This window comes from Condylostylus longicornis, unplaced genomic scaffold (genome assembly GCF_029603195.1).
Source record: "Condylostylus longicornis isolate FDR11 unplaced genomic scaffold, ASM2960319v2 ptg000119l, whole genome shotgun sequence".
NCBI classification, from domain to species: Eukaryota; Metazoa; Arthropoda; class Insecta; order Diptera; family Dolichopodidae; genus Condylostylus; species Condylostylus longicornis.
This window is the reverse complement of record NW_026578087.1, coordinates 703,224-726,525: the sequence shown is the minus strand read 5'-3', so window position 1 is coordinate 726,525 and position 23,302 is coordinate 703,224. Positions and strand designations below refer to the sequence as shown.

General features: G+C 31.5%; 1 protein-coding gene across 2 annotated transcripts in view; it reads right to left on the bottom strand.

Annotated features, from left to right (window-relative positions):
• The window catches only part of LOC129614814 (gamma-aminobutyric acid receptor alpha-like), a 59,281-nt gene that overhangs the window by 6,634 nt on the left and 29,345 nt on the right, over positions 1-23,302 (bottom strand). For both annotated transcript variants that reach the window (XM_055529710.1, XM_055529711.1), the window contains exons 3-6: positions 15,663-15,730; positions 12,911-13,131; positions 6,499-6,581; positions 6,173-6,352 (exon numbers count right to left, since the gene is read on the bottom strand). In XM_055529710.1, the coding sequence (XP_055385685.1) occupies positions 6,173-6,352; positions 6,499-6,581; positions 12,911-13,131; positions 15,663-15,730 (552 nt within the window). The remainder of the gene's footprint in view (positions 1-6,172; positions 6,353-6,498; positions 6,582-12,910; positions 13,132-15,662; positions 15,731-23,302) is intronic.

Below are 23,302 nucleotides of genomic sequence, written 5' to 3'. Positions count from 1 at the left end.
GGCGATGGTGCGGGAAATTTGGTGACCGATGAGGAAGGGATATTGCGAGCGTGGAAGCAGCATTTCGAGCGGTTGCTGAATTCGGAAAACACCGAAAGCGATGCATCCACAACAAACACTCCTGTTAACAACGAAGAGGTAACTCCACCTAGCCTCGAAGAAGTTAACAACGTCATTCAAAAGCTCAAGAACAATAAGGCGGCTGGTTCTGATGGCCTGCCAGCAGAGCGGTTCAAAGCTGGGGGTGATGTACTGGTTAGGAGCATGCACCAGATCATATACCGCATTTGGATGGAGGAAAGCATGCCCGACGAATGGGGTGTTAGCATCATAAGGCCAATCCACAAGAAAGGTGATATCACGTCCTGCAACAACTATCGTGGAATATCCCTAATAAATATCGGATACAAGATTCTATCCAACGTATTGTGCGAACGACTAAAACCACTCTGTAACAACGTGATAGGAAACTATCAATGTGGTTTTAAACCTGGAAAATCTACCACCGATCAGATCTTCGCACTTCGTCAAATCCTAGAGAAGACCCACGAATTTCAAATCGATACTCACCACCTATTTATCGATTTTAAATCTGCCTATGACAGCATACATCGAGCCGCACTATATGAGGCGATGGCAAAATTTGGGTTCCCGAGCAAAATTATTCGCTTATCTCGGATGACGCTAGAAAATACTAGATGTTCGGTGACAATCGGGAAAAATACATCGGAAGTATTTCGGAAGCGTTCCGGTTTTCGCCAGGGGGACGCGCTGTCATGCGACTTTTTCAATCTTGTGCTGGAACAAATAGTGCGTCGCGCGGGTGTTAACACCTAAGGCACTATCTTCTTTAAATCCGTGCAGCTGTAGGGTTTTGCTGACGACATCGACATAGTCGCTCGCTCGCGGTCATTGAAGCCTTGAAGATTGATCAGGAAGCAAAAAAAGTGGGTCTGAGTGTTAACGAGACCAAGACGAAATATATGCTGTCAACCACCAAGGCGACCACTGTCCATCATATTGGTCACGGTTGACTCATATAATTTTGAGGTAGTTATGGAGTTCATCTACCTGGGAACTAATGTAAATTCCGCCAATGACATCAGTGTGGAGGTGCGACGTAGAATAACCCTGGCAAATCGCTTCTACTTCGGTTTGCGAAAACAACTGGGTTCAAAACTCCTATCCAGAAACACTAAGCTGCAGCAGTACAAGACGCTCGTTCTTCCAGTCTTACTTTATAGATCGGAAGCTTGGACACTGTCTAGGACAAGTGAGCAATGCCTTGGTGTTTTTGAGCGAAAGATTCTTCGTCGCATATTTGGTCCTGTCAATGAGCAGGGGGTCTGGAGGACAAGATATAACGCCGAACTCTACGAGCTGTATCAGGACATTGATGTAGTCAGCAAAATCAAGATAAAGAGGCTACACTGATTGGGCCACATTGCACGAATGTCCGAAAGCGCCCCAGCAAGGAGAGTGTTCGAATCCAGACCCGAAGGAATGAGACGGCGAGGTAGGCCGCATCTTCGTTGGAGAGACGAAACTTCGGCGGATTTGGAAAGACTTCGTGTCTCCAATTGGAGGAGAGCCGCCCAGGACCGCGGCGGATGGAAAAAAATGATAAGTCAGGCTCAGGACCCTCATGGTCTGTAAGGCCTAGTAAGAAGAAGAAGAAATTAAATCAAATTTTAACTTTTAGACTGTTTTAGCAATTAAAATCGGCAAAGAGTTAAATTTCATTAGTTTTAATAATTTCAACTTTAATTTGCTTTAAGTGCGACATTATATTTTTAAATTTTCATACAAAATTACTGAAAAATCTTACGTACATCTCTAATAATTATACAATTTCATATTCTAATATCATTTCATTAAATTTTTCATTTAAATTTTCAATAAATATTTTAATTTTATTCATACACTTAAAATATTTACGTAAGTATTAAAAGTTTCTAATTGCATAATCTCAAAAGTTTAATTTATTCTTCGTATAGTTACATATAAATTTATGTACACGTATGTACACATACATATGTATGTTTATAAAAAGTAAATAGAACAAGAAAATCATCAGAAAAAGTCTGAATAAATTGAACTTTTCATATACCATTGGCAATTTTCCATACATTACATAATGTTTTACATGATACAAAGCATGCATAGAATTTGTTTTTTTCTTTTCCTCTTAATTTGCTCTAGTTGATAATAATTATTCCCTTTGAAAGATAATAGCAGTTACCAATGGAAAATATGAAATATTATTTAGCATGTATCCCGTATATATAGTGCAAGAATGCAGTATCAACATATATATATATGGCACATAATCGGAATTTTAAGTACCCATTCATTATAATCTATGTTTTCTATTTTTGATTTCACGTGTCTAAATAAAATTTAGAAAAATCATTTAACCTGTTTAGTCATATGAATTGTTTTGAATTGATTTTATTATTCATATAGGTAAGAGTTCTTGTTCTTAATACGTAATATAATAAATAATATATAAATTTTAAAATTTAATGAATTCATAATTTGAATTCGTTAAAATGATTAAAATTTAACAGAAAAGAAGAATTAATATTGAAATATAAAATTGAAATAGCCATTGTTGATACGAAAAAAATTGAAGAAGTTTATGAAAAAGCAGGGGTTTACTATTAAATTCGTATAGCTGAAGAATTTGGAATTTGTTTTAGAAGAAGATTGTAGATTGTAGATTCCAAGGGAACCGAGTGGGACAGGAGTAAGCCCCCAAGCCACCGCAGCCATTTTTGACTTATTGTACCCCCCTCCCCCCCCACTCTCCCGTATAATATCCCCGTCCAAATCACAAAGCCGGAGATATCCCTAAGCGAGTTGGACAACAGTTCCCTAACACTTAGGGACCCATGTCCAAGACAGTTGCGGCGCCGAACACCCAGTTCCGGACAGTCGCAGAGAATGTGCACGGCGGTCTCATCGCCACCCCCACAAAATCTGCACAGGGGGGAGCCCGACTTCCCCAGCCTATGCAGGTGGTACTTCACTGGGCAGTGCCCCGTGAAGAAATTCGCAATAGTGCGAACCCGGCTCCTGCTCATCCCCAGCAGCTCCGCACGCCGAAAGAAGCACTTTCGCATGACGGCACCCTTTCAGTAGGCAGGCAAGCCTGGCCCCCACGGCGGAAGAAGGCAGACCGCAGAAAGGCAGCGGCTGCACAAAATCAACCCCAGATCCCCTCCGCGCAAGCCCATCGGCAACTTCGTTGCCCGCATGGCCACTATGGGCCGGCACCCAAATGAGCGTCACTCTGTTCTCCGATGCCAATTCCATAAGTGCAGCAAGGCAGCTCCAGACCAGCTTGGATGTAACCTGAGCTGAACGGAGCGCCAGCTGTGCAGCCCTGCTGTCTGAGAACACATAGATGGTGCTGTTTCTATACCCCCTTTCCAAATTGATTCTCAGACAGATCTCTATTGCATGTATTTCGGCCTGGAACACTGTGCAATACGGGTCAAGGGTTGCATATACACGCGTGTCCGGGCGGACACCGTATACGCCCGAACCCACACCCGACTCCGTTTTGGACCCGTCCGCATACCACACGCTCGAACCCGACTTAAGTACCGGACCACCCCGATCCCACGTCCATCGATTGGGAAACAGAACCCTGTACCTGTGGTCGAAGTTGTACCGCGGCAGACAGGTATCCGACATGGTTATTCTTAGAATCGGATCGCCCTTAATGAAGTCTCTGTGAGTTCTGTGGGCCAACTTTAGCCCTGCCCCGTCCTCGCCAGAGAGAAGTCGGTAAGTCACTAGCCGAGCTTCCTTCATTATATGGAGGTGCAGTGGCGGTCCCTCCGATCATCACCTCCAATGCAGCGATGGGAGCCGTCCTCATCGCCCCGGTCACTCCCAGGCAGGCTAGCCTCTGTAGCTTTTCCAGCTTGGCCCACACACCCGCCTGCTGAGCCTTGCGGCACCATACAATCGACGCATAGGTGACGATGGGCCTTGCAAATGCCGTATATAGCCACAGTGCTATTTTGGGACTAATTCCCCAGGCCCCCCCGATGAAGCTCCTACACGTCCACAAGGCCGCTGTAGCTCTCCCGATAACTCTATCTATATGGGTATTCCAAGAGAAACGATCATCCAGGGTTACCCCCAGATACTTCACCTCCCTAGAATAACTAATACGTTCACCAAATAGAATTGGGCTCGTTAATCTATCCCTGCTTCTGCGTCTGGTGAAGGCGACCAAAGTGCTCACGTAAATTTTGCTGTAGAAGATCAGAAATAGTGCTCTCAAATTTTCCCCGCACGATGAAGGCCACATCGTCGGCGTATCCCCAGACACGCGCCCCTGAGCCCCTGAGAGCAGCGATTAGATCATCCACTACAATGGACCACAGGAGGGGCGAAAGAACCCCGCCCTGCGGACATCCTTTTGCAGCGGAGATGAAGAGTATATCGTCAGCTATGGTGGACTTAATAATCCTATCCTGTAGCATCCGATTAACCCATCTGCTAGTCGTCGCATCAATCCCTCGTTTGTGCAACGACTCACAGATGACATAGTATGGGGTGATGTCAAAAGCTCCCTCTATATCAAGGAAGCAGCCAACTGCCACCTCCCGCACTTCCAGTGAGTTCTCAAGGACCCCCACCAGACTCTGCAGAGCGAGTACAGTAGACCTCCCCGACTGATAGGCGTACTGAGATTCATGCAAGGGATTGCTTCCCAGTGCATCGTCCCGTATAAATCTATCAATCACTTTTTCCATTGCTTTCAATAGAAAAGAAGTAAGGCTGATTAGACGGAAAGACCTTGGGTGGTTGCTTGGTCGCTTACCCACCTTCGGAATATACGTCACTTTAGCCACCCTCCATGCCTGAGGGATGTAACCCCACGCATAGCTGGCACGAAAAATTTCCAACAGTGCTCTAGCGATATATTGGAAACCCCTCTGCAAAAATGCAGGATATATCCCGTCATCGCCTGGAGATTTGAAGGGCTTGAAAGAGAAAACAGCTAATTTTTTTGCTGATTGTTTATAACTAATTAGCTTGACTATTAAGTCTTGACTGTTAACTTAAGCTCATATGTGTAATAAATTATTTCTGTCCGCTTCGTTTTATTACTCTATATAAAGAAGTAATATTAAAAGATAAATTTTGTTCTTAAAAATCAACTGATGGTAGTAAAGCAGCATATTCTATAAGGGTAGAATATTATGCACCTACATTTCTCAAAATATGAAGGGACTTCTGAATCCCATGCGTATATTTGTATGATTGATTAAGCTTCTAGTCAAGGTTTGGTGATTTTTAAACCGGTTTATTTTTAAATTTGGGAAGAAAACTTGGAAAAGATAATGTAATTTTTATTTCAATTTAAATAGTCACGGACGTTGGCATTTATCTTTTAAATATGATTTAGTGCGTAAATATTTCCAACAACTACACTTTAGGTAGGGATTAATAAAAATTAAACCTTCAATAAAGGTTTCTAAAGCCGCATTCATATAACTAGAAATACATAGAAAAAATGATAGAACAGAGTGATCAGATAATAAGCCAAAAACCAATAAGTCAAACGAATTTTTAATTTGTATTTATTAGACATAAGTAATTTGGAAGTATACTGTTCGGGCGCCATTAATAAAATATGGTAAAATGGCCAGTAATACTGAATTAAGTTTGGCATTTACAACCGTTATGAACACGGGTGAAATATCACAAATAATAACATGAAAATTCAAATAGCAAAAAAAAACAACCCGTTACAGAAAAAAATAACAAAATTTTATAATTTTTCTTCAACACATGGCAGACATTTTAAGTGAAATCAAAATTTTCTCTGAAGGAAAACGAAATATGAGTTGCAAGCAGAAAATGCTTAAATTTGAAAATCTCAAATCCCTCAAGAGAATTCAAAATATTTCTCAGGTTTCATTTCACTTTTTAATATCATCATATTATATCTTTATCATTTTTCGAACAAAATAAGTATAAAATCAATAAATTTTATGATTTATAGAAGTGAAGTGACCGATTTAATAGATTTTATACTTTAATGATTATGAAATATATGTAGAGTGTATAACTGATTTTTTTATAATGATTATTAAAATTAAATAAGTTTAAGCACAAATTTAAAAAAAACAAAATTTTTACTTACAAGATATTGTAACAGCTGGGCCATCATTTCCCCTTGTAAAAGATGTTTTATATACGGTATCTGTCACATTATCTGATGGACAATCAACTAAATCAAATTGTGATAATTTCATATCTTCCGCTATTGCAACTGTACGATTTTTATTCCACCTATATATAAGATCGGCAGTGGTATAACCAACTATAATAAGAAAAAAAAAACAAATTTACCAAAATAGATAAAGCTTTACTTTAAATATAATAATAATATACGCCGGCTGGTTGCAAAACTAACTTAGGAACAAGGTAATTCTAATTTAGACAAAAATCAAAAATCTAAGCACTTACATGATCCAAATTTTAATGGACATTTTTGAACATCCATGGGAAAATCTTCTAAATTCATTGGACATCCAGCTTTTATTGTTAATCTAAAACGACAAAACATATAATAAAAAAAATAAAATTGCGGGAAGACAAATTTTTCCAGTCATAATCGATCATATGCAAAAATTATATGAAAATGCATTTAAAAATTACTTGGGAGTAGTTTAAAATTTTATATCAATTTTAAAGGAAAGTTCTAATGTGCTTAATCATACTGAAACAATTATACGAAAGTATTACCAATAAACATTTTTGAATGAGGGTTTTACATTAGGTAAAATAAATTACGGTTGTTTACTCACAAACATATGTACATATATACATAAATTTAATTGAAAACTAAATTAAAAATTAAACTTCAATCAATGCCTTCAATAAATTTAATCAAAACAAAAAAGCATGTGACATTTTAATTGGGAAAAGATCTGGGTTATTTGACAAATGTTAATTTAATGTTTAAAATTTTGAATTTAAAATGACATGCAAATTATTAATTTTGCAAAAAAAAAGTTAAAAGAACAAATGTAATTTTTTAGAGGGCTTTTCAAAAATTTAAAACTTCTACTAACTAAAGTACAATATTTTATAAATTTTTAAAAAAAATTTAGTACATGTATTTGTGCACACACGTAATATTATTTTATATATGTATGTACGCATATTTTACGGCCATTATTACTGTTCTCTTTTGCAATTCTAAAAATATTATTTTATAAGTGCGTATCACCTTGAAATTATTAGACTGAAAGAATATAAATCACCAAAAATTAAGATACATTACGTGTACATATAGATCTCGTACACCATAATATATACATATATACATACATAAATAATGTTGAAGAAGTTGTATAAGCACGTACGTACTTAATATCTTAACATGTGTGAGGAAATCAAAATGGAAAAGCAAAATAATTATTGAATATTTGTATGCTGTCATTACATATATACTTGTCTAAGAAACCATATAGAATGAAAAAATTTTGAACCATTTTCAGACAGATTTTGTTGATAAGCTCCAAATTCTATGAGTGTTTTATACATACGTTATATCGGATAGTAATGGAATTTGTAAATTAACTTCCAAATCATGGTTGTCCAAAATCTCACGAAACCTTCTCAGAGCCCGAATAAAATTTGGAAACATTGTATGCTTACATGAATAAAAGATTATTTATATTTTAATAAAATTGACGCACTAGCAGGGAGGGGAACTAACACACCTATATACTTATGTCGGAGCCCTTCTGCGCAACCGCGCCACATACAGTTCGTTTGGAGCTAAGAAAGAAATCTGAGAGAAGGCGGTCGGAGCACTGGAGAAGTCTTCCGGGGCTATGGCAGACCTAGTATGTTTTTATAACACGCTTAAGAGCTTTAGAGCCGCTTCTTAACTTCATTGAAAAATTTTTAAAGCAAAATTTTCAAATTATAAATAATTTTTAGTAAATTTGACATTTATATAAATATTACTTCAATGTCAATAAAGCGCTTATTAGAAGCAGCTCATAAATTGTTCATTATGATTACGGAATGGTTTGAGACACTTTAATGCAAAGCCTGCCAATTAAAACATTCTTACGAATCACGAATGGTCCAATTTTAGAACGTATTTTCTTTCGTTCAAGTTATTTTAAAATAGTTTGGCGGGGAGATGCATGTTTTGCATTAAAATAACGGTATATATGTAAATAAAGAAAGCAATATTTTTATTGTTTGTCGAAAATTAAAATTCTTTATCCTTTAATATCCTTCTACATATGTAAATATCGCTTTCCTAAAAATAAAATATATATTTTATCTTTTATGATTACTTTTGAATGTAATAATGAGAAAGGTTCTATACATTTATATTTTTATAAAATATTTGAGTCGTTGCTTAATGTTTCGTTATTACATTTAGATTTTCTTATTTTAAATATTAACTAATGAATGAAAACTTTTAAAAGTAGAAAATGAATAAATACATAATGATATATGCAAAGAAATTGTATTCAAATAATAATAAAATTACGGGCATGTACGATAAATCAATGAGAATGTATGGAAGTTGTTAAAATTCTATTTTCGCTTCTATTTCAGAAAAAGTTTTTCAAAATACGTCATTATATACGTCAGTTAGATGCAAGTAGGCTAGATTAGACATGGGATAACAAAGAACCGCGAAGGGGCAATAAGATCCAGAGAATCCCTTCTGCTGTGAATCAACACTTCACACTATTTGAGGAGATGTATCGAAGACTCATACATTTCCCCGCAGAACCTGCAAGTGCTCTCGTCATTCAGACTAAACTTCCTCGTGAGCACCCTAATTTGGCAGTGTGCTAACTTTTGTAATCTGCGAGCATTTTCACCTGGTTCCTATCGATTCGTATTATTTTTCTACACCGCTTCTGATCATAATTACCCACAAGCTCCTTGGCCTACCTCGATATAAGACTTACTCTCCAAATCTTCGATCTCGCTCAAATAAATTCAAGTAAAACTCAAGAATTACATTACTAGTTCAACAAGTAGCGGTCTAAACTTTACCTTATTTCTTATTTTGAAAATAATTAAAGATATTTTTAAATTTTCGCATAAAACGCCGTGTTCAAGATGTAATAATAATCTTTATGACTTGCATTTCATTTTTAATTTATAGTCCAGTTTTTATTGTATATCCATGTACATACATCAGTACATTATATAAAAAATATTAGGTAATAAAAGAAAAATAATATATTTTTCTGAATATAATTTTCGCCTTACATTACAAACAATGCTTATGAAAGTATTTAATATGTTTAATAAAAAAATTTAATGAAGTTGAAAATATTACTGAATAAAGACGAAAAAAAACAAAATATATGTATAAGTATTTGTTTATAAAAATACAAAATTAAAATAAAAAATACAGAAAATTTTCAATTTTCCTCAATTTCCTTAATATTTTTTTTTTTTTTGAGTTTGTTTAAAGTATTAGACAAAAGTAGGGACTACATATACATATGTACAACAAAAACGTACAAGGAATGCTTATTTAAGGGCAATCTTAGTAAAAGTTTTACTAGAATTTAAAAAAAAAAATGAATTTTTCCGTCAAATTGTACTGCTCAACATCTTCAAACTGCTGGTTAAATTATTAAATTTTGAAATATTAATATAAAAATTCAAAATAGGTAATATGTTTTTTTATCTAAAACAAGCGTTCGACAGTGTAGACCACGAAATACTGTTTAAAATTTTTTACGAACATGGCGTAATGGAAAACGAGTATAACGGAGTATGCTAAGTGAGATGGAGTTACCAAAACAAATTATATAGAATTTTATATAAGAGAAGCATTCAAACAAAGCTCAGTAAAACAAAGCTCTAAAAACTGTGTAAAACAAAGCTCAAAAAAATTTACTCAGATATAAACTCAGAACGGCAACTCGTGAAATTCACATGAACAGTAAAATATCACCTGTTAGCTTTTTAATTAAGTCGAAGTAAAATTAAATTCTTTACGAGGTTTTTAATTCATTTGAGCATTTCTGGAAAAATGAATAAATTTTAATAAAAATTTCCAATTCAAATATTTAAAATCAGAATTAATTGCAAAGTAAATTGTAAATTGTACAGATAGCGTAATAGTCTTGTAAATTGCAAAGTAATTCGAATCACTGAATATTTAAAATGATTTTACGAAACAATTTCCTAAAATGATTAAACTTAGTCGGTATTGCAAACAGGAACCAAACGAAAAAAAATCTGATGTGATTAGTACAAAACCGGCCGCAATGTGTATTTCCCAGTTTTGTGAAAGTGTAGCAGAGGAATATGAAAGTGACTTTTGAACACTTTTGAACACTTCCTTTCTTTCAATTTTAAGGTAAGCATTTAGTATGTTAACTATATCTAATGTATGAAAAGTCTAAATTTTGCTCTTAGTAGAAATTCGCCTTGTGCCATCCGAATTCCCTGAAAAGTTCACTAGTTAGTTTCGGTATTAACCACAACTCAACTATCATATTTCAAGAGAATCGAGCTCGAGAATTTATCCCTCCAAAAAATTTATAAACTCAACATTTTAACACATCGAAACAAAATCGGAAATTTGGGATATGTTAGACCTCGGGAACTGAAAGAAGGTGCAGTTTTCAAGGTCTGATATATTCCAAAAGTTAATCGCACATATAAAATTTCATCAAAATTGGTTCAGCCGAATTTAAGATATACGTGTGCCACCCAAACCGACAGCACGGCAACTCTTTAAAAATAGTTTATTTACGCTTCCCTACTATGAAGAAATGGGTTCCCACCGAACACTCGACATCCGAAATTTGATGCCATCACATTATCTCCCTTATTTTATGCAATGCGGTCGATGAAAAGACAATACGGAATCCAAGGAAATTATTTTTAATTTCTACTGGCCTATGAAGCATCACATTTTTAAAGAATTTATAAAAATTATTTAGAAAAAAAAAATAGTAACAATAGTTTTCAGGAAAATAAACCTGAAATCAATTTATCAGAACAATTTATACTTGCTATCAATTATTGAAAAAAGTGTTCTAAAATTTTTTCTTACCAGGACAAGAGATTTAATTTTAAATTTAAAAATATAGCTATGTATGTATGTATGTATATGCACACTCGAAAAATTTATTTATTCTTATAAATCCTAATGTATTTAGTACATTTTTTAAAAATGGGAAGTAAATTACGGAACATTCTATTTACATTTATAATAATTTAAACTTTTAAACTTACAATTTGTATGAATTCGAAAATTGCTTTTAAAATAGCGAAAATTAAACATTAATATCCGATTAGAATTTAAGAACTTCCTTTTCAACCAATATTGTAAAAACTAGAAAATTACATTTAAGCAAAGCAAATATTGCTATGAAATTGCAGCTGCATCTACAGTGATAATGACACATACAATAACGAAGGGAAAAGAAAATAAAAGTTTTAAACATTACAACACTTTTAACATCCTTATTAGTAGATAACACAGGAAAAACCGTAAAATCACAAAATATAATCCGCGAAAATCGGAAAAAAGTTAAGAAAAAAAGAGATTTAAAAAAGATTAAAAGCAAAACTTTGCTATCAAAACGTAGATACAAAATAATATCATTTGCTTTTGTCGTGTTCTAAGTTGATTAAATTTTGGAATTTTTTAAAAGGAAACGTTTGTTTTTAGAAATTTTTATATAGTGAAGGAATATTTTTAAATAAAGGAACCAATAGTTTTTTAAAGAAGCAGATTTCCAGCAATTGAAAAAACATTTTGAAAAATCTGATGTGAACAAGCCATAACCGAACACATTGTTAAAGTGTAGCATCAGATTACGAAAATTTTCTTTATATATTAAATTCCTATTTCTTTGCAAAGTTTACAAGTTAATTTCAAAACACAAGTCAAATATTAAATTTCAAAAATTCCGTCAATTAGTTCCTGAGATACGGAACTTTGTAAAGAAAATAGTAAAAATGATGTAAATTCGGAAAATAGTAAAAATTTAAAAATTTGATTTGCACAAACAGACTGATAGTCTGACAAACAAACAAACCGAGCGAGAGAAATCTCTCCAAAAATATTTCATTTTTCTGGAAAATTTACTTGTTTTAAATTTTGAATTTAAAAAAACTTTTATTAATAAATATGTTGAAAATAATATATTAATAAATTAGGTCTAAAAATACTTTTATGCTCATCAACTATAAATCCAAGAATTTTTATTCCAATTTCAGAAAAAATTAAAATCGCTCAACTATAAATTGTTTGATTCAATCCAAAAACAGCTCATCACTTGATTGCCCCAATTATTTTTCTTATATTTGTATTTTTTTATTTTAATTCTCATTCCTAGATTTCTCATTATCAAAAATTTTCTCTCAATCAATTATCAAAAAAATAGAAAAAAAATAAAAAAACAATTCTCCATGACAAATATTTACACGAAACATTAGCGACTAAATTTTCTCAGAGAAGAATACATACATATGTATATAAATATAGGTACGTCATCTATGAATAGAAAACCAAATTTGAATCAAGAATAAAAATATCAAGGAATTATGAAGAAAACCATAAATGTTTGGAAGATAAAAACGTTAAAAAAAATATTCCCTTTCTCTATTGTTAAGGAAGCAAATTTTTTTTCTATTTTGTATCCTTAAATAATTTTTTCTTTTTTTTCATTTTTATTCCCTTCCTTCTTTTTCTCCCATTCTTATTATATTCTAGGCAACAGGAAGCCAAAAGATTTCCTTCGTAAATTGACAAACTGTTATACTATCGTTATATACACATACATATAAGTACAATACATTAAACATTCTAATGTACACAAAGAATCATAAAAAGAAAAATTAATGGAAATTTAAAACTTACCGACTTGAAAATAAAACTCTTCCATCCTGATGAAGTCTAACAAATTTATTTGGCGTTGTAATCGTATGCAAATAACTTTGTTTTCCATTATAAAAATATGTATCCGGTTTCCATATACGCTCTAACATTGATATGCTTAGTGCTAAAGTATCTTGTGCACCTTTAAAAGCCAAACGTTTATCAACCCATGATTGACGGAAATAACAATCCATTGAGTAAGTCTGCAAAAAGAAAATATAATAAAGAAGCGTTAGAATACATACATGTGTGTATATCGAATAAGTTATGGATTTAGAAACCAATTAATTTTTTTCTCTCGAAATTAAATATGGTATTTGATTTCAAATAAATGTAAGTATCTACATTTACATATGTACATTTTGTCATACATGTACATACTAATTTATACTGTCATACTTAAGGAATTTTCTTTAAATATTCGTGGAAATTTTTGTAATAATTATTTATTTTGTTTATTTAAATTGTTAATAATATGCGGTAGGTGTAGTTATAATCGTTAGAATAAAAGTATGATAAAAAAATTTGATGGGATCAACACATAATCGGTCGCACTATATCTTTCCTAAAAAGCTCGGCCAATTTGTAAATCGGCCAATTTGCAATACTTACTTGTGTTGTCTTAGACATATTCAAAAAATTCGGCCTATATAATATCAATGTTCTAAAAAGTGAAGTCAGCCTATTTGATTTCCTCGAAACGCTTTATAGCAGGCACGTTGTATTATTAGACATAAGTTATGTACTTCTAGCTTAGGAAGTTATATACAGTTTTCTAGGCGGACGCTCTACTAACTCGGCTACAAAGGCATGAATTTTGTAATTATCGGTAAATTTTCTCCGCATTGCCTTCTACAGTAATTGTAGATTGCAGATTTTAAGGGAATCGAGTGGGACAGGAGTAATCCCCCAAGCCACCGCAGACATTCTTGACTTATTGTAGCCTCCCCACGCTCCCGCCTATAATATCCCCGTCCCAACCATAAAGTCGGAGATATCCCTGAGGGTGTTGGACAACAGTTCCCGAACACTTAGGGACCCATGTCCAAGACAATTGCGAATGTGCACGGCGATCTCATCGCCAACCCCACAAAATGAACCCCCGTCGCATCAATCCCAACAGATTGTGTGCAACGACCCACAGATGACATGATGTGCGGTGTTGTCAAAATCTCACTCTATATCAAGGAAGCAGCCAACTGCCACCTCCCGCACTTCCCGACTGATAGGCGTACTGAGATTCATGCAAGGGATTGCTTCCCAGTGCATCGTCCCGTATAAATCAATCAATCACTTTTTCCATTGCTTTCAGTAGAAAAGAAGTAAGGCTGAGGTATGTAACCCCACGCATAGCTGGCACGAAAAATTTCCAACAGTGCTCTGGCGATATGTTATAAACCCCTCTGCAAAAATGCAGGATATATCCCGTCATCACCTGGAGATTTGAAGGGCCTGAAAAAGAAATGTCAAGGACCTCTCCCCTAATTGCATTTATGAATGTCGGCCTATTGCCCTCATTCATAACCATTAATTTATTGCTATATATAAATTCAAGTAGGCACTCACCTCTTTTGTTTATATTACTGCTTCCCATCAACTCCTTACATGGACAAAATAAATTAAGAATAAATCGGGCCTACAAATCGACATCTCGCTTTTAAGAATTTTTCTAATAAAAAGATATGGGTTTCTGTTGAAAACTTGGTATGTTAAATTAGGTGCTGTTGCAACACCACTCTTATTGTATGCAATGCGGCCGGTAAAAACAAATTCAAATGATGCATGTATGTATATACATATATTTATAAGCTTTTCAATTTATTTACATAAACACACGTAATTATAAAAATCTCTATAGAAATTTATTGATTTTCATTATTGACAATAAAAAATCAGTGAATACAATGAAGGTTATGTAGCAAAAAAAAACAATTTTTTTGTTAATAAAAAGAGGGGGAAATTCAAATACGAGCAAAATTCATTCAAGTTTAAAAAAAAAAAAAAAACAAAACAGCTAATTTAAAACTCTTTAAAACGCAATGGAATAAATTTTTGGTGTGCTGTCAGTGAACAAAATCAATAAATTAATATTCACGTAATTATTCTTGTGTAATGCACTATATTTGAAAGTTATAATGAGCCCCCGAAAATTGATCAATATATAGAATATTTAATAAGAATATATAAATTAGAATTGAATGTAAAACACAAAAATTTAATATGAGCGTCACTTACATACACATAATTATACACTGGCGGAATATAAGCAAAATTAATGAAATATAAAATTTTGACAAAATATGATGGGAAAATCATATTGGTACCATTTGATGGAATTGTTTTCATTTAACTATTGTAGACCTAAATATTATATAGGCTTGTGGACAAAAAATCTCAGCGAAAGAATCAATTTAATATTGGCACGAAAAATTGAAAATTAATAATCACAAAAATCTTAAAAAACTCACGCACTAAATAAAAAAAAAATTCGACAAAACGACATTTCTTTCAATAGGGAATATTCAATGTCATAAAGGTGAGTGAGAACTCATTTAAATTTTTGAAGTTATTTTGTAAATGATTTTTAGTATTTTAAGAAAAAAAAATGTTCAATAAAAATTTAAGAAGTTCAGATAACTTAAGTTTACAGCTATTATTACAAAAACATATTGCATGTAATGTATGTGTAGTAATAGAAATCTAATAATTTTCATTTATACAATTTAATTCTTACCATATCCATTTCTGAAATTGGTCCCATACTTCTAACCATGATATCAACTTCAACAATAATAGGAGGACCTTAAAAATTAAAAAAAAAATATTTAATAAGTGTTCTAAGGTTAATGTTTGTCTAATTAATATAATAGTTAAAAATAGATTCTAAAACTGTGATTATGTTTTGAAAAATTTATAGGAAATTAAGCGATATTGATAATTATTACGAATTGGAAAGATAATCAATTAATTTCTATATGAGTAAACTTTGGAAATATTAATATTTAATAAAATTGCCCTAAAAGTGAATGTTTACAAATTTTAATTCCAATTTTAGAATGCAATTAAAGGAAAATTAAAAGTTAATGTTTAAAAAAAATAGTAAAGATATCGTGCAAAATCGAGGAATTATAGAGTTGAGCATATAAACTCTAAGATATGACTAAACAAACATTGAAGTTGTATGGCAGCTAGTACAAGGATTAAAAAAATTTCTATGACTTTTTTTACACATGGAGTCAAAATTTGCTGTGCTTTAACATTATTAGAACGTAGAAGGGAACGAGGTGGCCGACGTCTTGGCAAAGAAAGAGATCAGCGCACTTTTACTTCACCCGAAGCCCTTCTATGGAATCGGGCCACATACTGCTCGGTGGGAACTGAGAAAGGAATTAGAGAGTAGACAGCTAGAGCCATGAAGAAATCTTCCGTGGCTGCGGCAGACCAAGGAGATTCTTGGAAATTATGACCAGAAGATTATAGGCCTGAGCAAGAACCAGCGAGGACACTTGCTAATTTTGTGGAGGAGACCTCAATACTTTTTTCTGCGAGATTCTGGGTCCCTCAACCGCTGGAGAAGAGAAATACTGGGCAGCTACGTTATCAATACTACTGAGGACAGGACCACAACTCCCCCGGTTCTTTCAAGATACTCGAATTCATCAGAGAGGTGAATATCGGGCGGTCGTTATAGGAGCGTGTCCCACACCTAGTGAGAGAGACATACCACAATATATCCACGAGGACACGCTTTCCCTTTTACATCAAAAACGGACAGGCACAAAGAACATGTTTCACATCATTCCAAGCCTCTTTGCCTATTTCCCAAGAGGGAATGTCCGTTCGGCACCCCCACCAGTATGCTGAGATCAGCACTACTATACCCCAGAAACATCCTCTTCCTCTTTTCGTTCCTACAACGCCAAATTATTCTGGTCACCCCACACGTGTGAGCCTCCAAATAACTTTTGACGTTGTAGGACGGCAACCCGAGCCGCTGCCTCACTTAATGAGTGTAGCTCAATTAATTTTTGAGTTAGGTAACTCAAAAATTCGGATGGACGGAACGGCAAGGCAAATTTATATTACCTTTCGAACATAATTTCGTAAACGGGTATAAATATAATCTGGCAAAATCCATACGGAGAAAAATTTTTTTGCTAAATTTTTATTTATCTTATATTAAAAATTTAAGATTGTTCTAAGTACTTGCTATCTTTGAATGCTAACACAAATATTTCTTATATACTCCCCGTATTCTTATTTTTATGCTATATGAACTCATTTCATTACAGAATACTCTATATATTTCTTAATTTCTAAAAAAAATTACCTTTAAGGTATTTTAACTAAATAAATAGCTCTGATATTTTTGTATTTTCTCCTCGTTTTCGTTTGCTTTTATTGTTTATTTTGTTTTTGTAAGTTTTTATCGAGAACTTAATTAAAACCTCATATTAGTAATGCATTTTTAATTCTTAATTATTTGAGGCACCTGAATTTTTTGTTCCTTTCTTCTCACCCTGCTGAATATAGGAAATGGGCAATAGAATATTATAAACTTTTAATATAACGAATTTTTTCTGAATCCTTGAATATTTTCCATACTTTTATTGTATTCAACCATTCATTTTGTTGCATGATTTTCTTATAGAAAGTTTGCGTTAACATTAAAAGGACATTAGTAAATATACAAGTACACCTCCTAAGTTTATGAAATTTTAATTTTAGATCTTTTAATTCTGTCTTGTTATTTTTACTTTCAGTTTTTGCTTTGCCTTTTTGTAACTACATACATATATTGTGGATTCTATAATTAACAATAAGAACATTTGATATTAAGACAGAACGATTATAGCATGATTTTTTTTAAAAATTAATTACGGTACCACCGGCCTAATTCAGTGTCTTTATAATATAAAAATTTGTAAATATATAATAGGGTTAATACCCAAACGTAATATAGTATTGCCAAATAAAAATTAATTTCAATTTAAAAGGGGGAAAAAAAATATATGTATTTTGCAGACAACAAGGATTTTATAATAGTTATCGTTATTATTTCTTTCCAGCATATTATATATAAAAGGTATTTGTACAGAGATTGAGTTCAAAATTACTTTGCAAATTATAATTTGAGCGCATGATACAACTTTGACAATTTAATTTGCATAATTTATTTTCAAAAAAAATTCTATAAGAATTGGTTTATATTGATAATTCATTCTATTATATGAAAATTATAAAAAATTTCTTTTTCGAAAATTCCATACAGAATATTTCTTCTAATTTAGTTTTGGAATGGTTCTCAGGAATCTTTGATCAAATTTTATTGTATTTAATTAAATTTTATAATACGTGCGAATAGAAAACGATATCACTACAAGTAAGTTAAATTTGGAAACTTAAAATTTAAGAACACAACTGCATAAAACAACTGCAAATGTCAGAAATAAATAAAACAACTAGACAGTGGAGACATCTGCTAGAGTCGAGACAACTTAGTAAAATGTTAGTTGACATAGAAAATTTTGGAGATGTAATGATTTTTTTGAAATATAACTTGAAATTTTCAAGCAATAATTTGCTACAATAAAATTCGCAAGTTGTAAACCAATATTACATTTTTCTTCAACTAAATATTATCAAGTCAACCGATTTTGGCATACATAACATTACACTACAATTTTCAGCTAACAAACGCCATCTGAATTACTAATCCTGAAATTTAAAATCAATATTTGAATAAAAGAACATAAGAGAGGAATTTGAGAAGTTCCAATTTCTTATTTTATTCTTATAAAAGAAATAGTGTTCGCTGAGAAATGGTTTTTCGTATATAAGACATCTAATTTTATTTGTTTTTGTTTTTTAAAATATTGATCTTCTTTCATTTTACATAATAAATATTTTAAATATAGAATTTCATAAATAAAATCAATGATTCATTGACAGACTATAATAAAAAAGAAATTTTATCAACATAGTTAGTGATTTTTAACTACTTGAAAAAATTCATAATAAATAAAAAACAATTTTATTAACAAAACATAACTATCTTGAGTCAAATTTAATGTTTACAAAACTCAAAATTTAGGTTAAGTTTGTTTGTTCAGGTATGAACTCGATTTGATCATTCGAGTTTTCAGTTAAGAAAAATAATACGTTGACTACAATATAATATGTAAAGCAAAATTTGAGTTTACATAATAAGGTGTAATTGATAATGTAAAATTCACGATTAATTCTTTTGCATTTTAATCGATAATGCTGTCAACAAACTTCTACGTTATAAGTAATTTGTTATTAAAGCAGCTGTCAACCGGTTGCATGCAAAATTTATATGCGAAAATTGATATGCAAAAGTTTTTTTAACATAAATTGTTGATTGCCAGTGTTGATGACCGTCAAACGGAATTGCTCACTCAATTTGAATTTAGGTAAACATTTTATCAAGATTGTGCCGTTTAGTTTTGTAGAAATATCAAAACTTGTTCAATTAATTATTGCAGAACTTTGCCTACTACTTAATCATATATTAAAATGTACATACATACATACATATACAACAATCGTAATATCTCAATTTTACTTTCCTTATTTTAATATAATAAAAAAAAAAACTTTAATAAATATTTGCGTACAAGAAAAAAGTTCTTGTACAACAGAATAAATTCATTAAATTTGTATAATCATTCTAAAAATATTTTTTTTTTCAAAATGTTAAATATTTTATTAGAAAACTTATTATAAACCAATTATAGAAAAAATTAAATTAGAAAATTTTTCTTTTTCTAATTTTTTTCATATTATTTTTCCATATTTCGGTACTTTTCAATTAGTAATAAAGAAATATGAATAATTTAATTTAATTTTTGAAACAGATTTTAGTTCTTGTACAATTTAATCATTCAATATTAAAAATTATTTTAAAATTTATTTAAATTTAAATAGAAAATTTTGCGAGTAAATTGAGTGTATCTTAATTTCCAACACAAAATTGTCTCTATTAAGAGAATAATTTATTATTTAACATTTATTATACAGTCGGCCGAGCATATAAGAAACACGCATATAAGGAAACCCGTTTATCAAATCTGAATATTTTTTAAATGTAAATATTTATTAAATGCAACAATTTCCTAAATCACAAACTGAAAATCTATTTAAAATTTCAAATAAAAACATCATTTAACCGCAACTAAGAAACTATCAGTTACCAAGCAACAGCATCATCATTTATAAAGAGGAAAGAGAAAAAAGGCAAGTAAAATAAAATGACGAGCACATCTTAAAAATAATAATAACAACAAAAAACTTAGGACTAACAACAGGCCGATCACCAAGCATGAAAAGAGAAAAAAAAACCAAGTAGATATTATAGATAAATAAAGACGAGCAAGAAAGGCAAGAACAAATAAAAATATTACTTCAAATTTAAATTACATGAAAGTCTAGATCTACGAGTACCCTTACTAATAGAAGCATTACATTGATCTAATAGCAGTGACCGGTTCATTAAAACAAAGAAGGAGTCACAATGGCCCCCGGCACGAGCTGATGTTTAATTGCCATTTCGAACTTGTCGTATTCTACTAATACCACAAATAATCAACAAACACCTCCAAGGTGACACCTCCTTAGTTTACAAACATAAAATAGTAACTTTACCTATATTCTTGGAAAATAAAAGAGATATGTCAAATCGCACGACCTTGGAGGCCGTATTTGTTAGTTTTCTCCAAATCTATTGTTCTTCAATAAATCAAAAGTTTATCGTGAGGTATTAGTATAGTATTAATGTACAACGAGTTGATCACTAATACAGGCACTACGAAATTGTTAAAGATTAAGTCTACTCATAACACTTTATTTAACAAAATATGATATTTAAATTTGTGAAAGAATAAGTTTGACATAATAATTATCAATCGACAATTAATCACTTTGCAAGCTTTATTTGAGCAAAAGGAAACACTCTATACATCCCAATATACATAATTCTATAAGTAGTATTTTACGTTATAGGAATTGCTGACAACATTTTCTTATATTCCTATTTTCTTATACAAGTATAAAGATTTTATTAAAATAATCAGAAAAATATGTGCCTGCACAAAAGTTCTCTATTATTCAAGATTTTTCTAAGAAGCGTTAAATTTTTTTTTAATTTACAAGAATCATAAAAACCAGAAATAAGTTATCAAAACTAAAATATTTCAATTTTTTCCTCTAATATCTTAAATCTCATAATCCAGTCCTGTTGAAATTTAACTTAAACTTTTATTTGTTGTATACAAATTTAGAAATGACAAATTTTCTTTCTGTCCTTTTTTCACTCTTGTTTTATTATTCCTTCGTTCTTATTTTATTCTGCAGGAAAATTTTTTTTTGCTTTTTTTTTCCTATTGAGAATAAACCACAAAATAATGCCAAGTTTTAGTCTCCAAATTTTTGTGGTATTAGTTGTAATGTTTTTTCTTTTGACAAAAATTCAACAGGTCTCATAAGGCTGATGGAAATTTACTGAGATGTAAAAATAAAAGGAAAAATCAATTTTTGAGAGAAAGAAAAATAAAACGGTAAAACGTTAGTATAAGGTCGAAGATTTTTTTTATGTTTAGCACGGATTCGTTCATAGGTCAAGACGTGTTATAAACCCCTTTACAATGGAATTTTAAATTCAATATTATATATGTATGAACATATGCAAAACAGGCAAATTTATGTATATAGCACGTAAATGAATTTTCCATCCTAAAATAAAATCGCAAGTTATTAAAAATTTTATTTTACTTTGTTCGTGGTTTTTTAACGAACTTTATAGATCTTGAATTTTTATACCCGTACTAATCGTTCGATGGGTATATTATAAATTTGCCTGACTGTTCATAACGCTAAGAAATAATTATCTGAAATATGGAGATAAGTCTTCCTTTTTGATCAGCTTCGAATTTTGAATCGATTTAACAATATCTGTCAGTCTCCCTGTCCGTCCGTCCCTATGGTAGCTCAAAATTTTAGCTGTCATTTGTAAAAATGAGCTAATCATAATTGATTTATAACGGTAAATTTTCACAAATGACAAAGTCAGTTGGCTATATTTAGGAAATTATTGAAGTTATAATGTTGAAATTCCGCACAAGCAAATATTTGAATGGAGTTGTTATGTGTGGTAAAAATGTCAGTTTTTTGGTCATATAAACGCGTGCATGAATATTCTTATTGATATTGTCGATTTTTGATAATTTATGTCATTTCTTGAAAAACAAAACCAGCTTAATTAGTGTCATATTTGTTCGTCCATAAAATAAAAAGTTCGTACGGGTATCACAGTGTTGACATGATCAACTCTAATTTTTCTCGTATTTTTTTATGAATAGAAAGTCAAAAATCCAAGATACTTTTATTTGTCTTTATAATTATTATGAATCATGCAGATATTTTAATTTATTCAATAGTGTTTTCCCTTTTCCATGAGTTTTAATTTGATTTTAATTTTTTTAAGCACAAAAATATTTTTTAATGAAAATTCATTTTTTAAAACCGTAACACTTATTAAATGTGTTGCAACAGGAACTAACGGCACCTGGATTTTTATACTTAAAATTTAGAAAATTGTTCTCGTTCAAAGGAAACAAAAATGTTTTGGTTCTGTAAACTACTAGTAAATCACTACTTATTTACTTATACGTTATATTTTTCAAAATTTACAAATACGTATTAGTAAATAGACCGTTTATAAATTCAAATTAAATTAATTATGTAAATAAAACTGAAAGTACAATATATTAAATTCACAGAATTTCTTAGTTTCCTTAATGTTTCCACCTAATTACAGTAATATTTTCAATGCTACAATGTTACACGCTTATGCGGAAAAGTATATGAATATAAATATGTAATAGTTTATTTCATGATAATCGCATATACGGGGTTCATCCAAGAGAAAACTAACCCATATATTATCATTAATTTTCATTTAACTTATATGTATGATAAACTTGCACGGTCTCATAAAAGCTTTAAACTCCATTTTATCCATCATAAGGATCAGTTCTAACAATTCATATGGAAACCTGACATAGACTTACATTATATGATTAAGTGAAGGATATAAAAAACCATTTTAGCATATATGTACATGCGGTTAGCATTGAATTAAAATAACAAGGGTAAGTATAATTTTTAGTTTAGTATTCAAGATTTCTCTTTCACTTGTCATTAAATTTGTGTAGCATATAAAGTAAATGCAAAGTAATGAATAAAATCTTGAATTAACTTTACAAATGCACATAATTTTCTAGTAATTATTAACTATAATTGTATATGTGTTCAACATCACTTGAATATGTAAGTCACAAAATGATTAAGTAG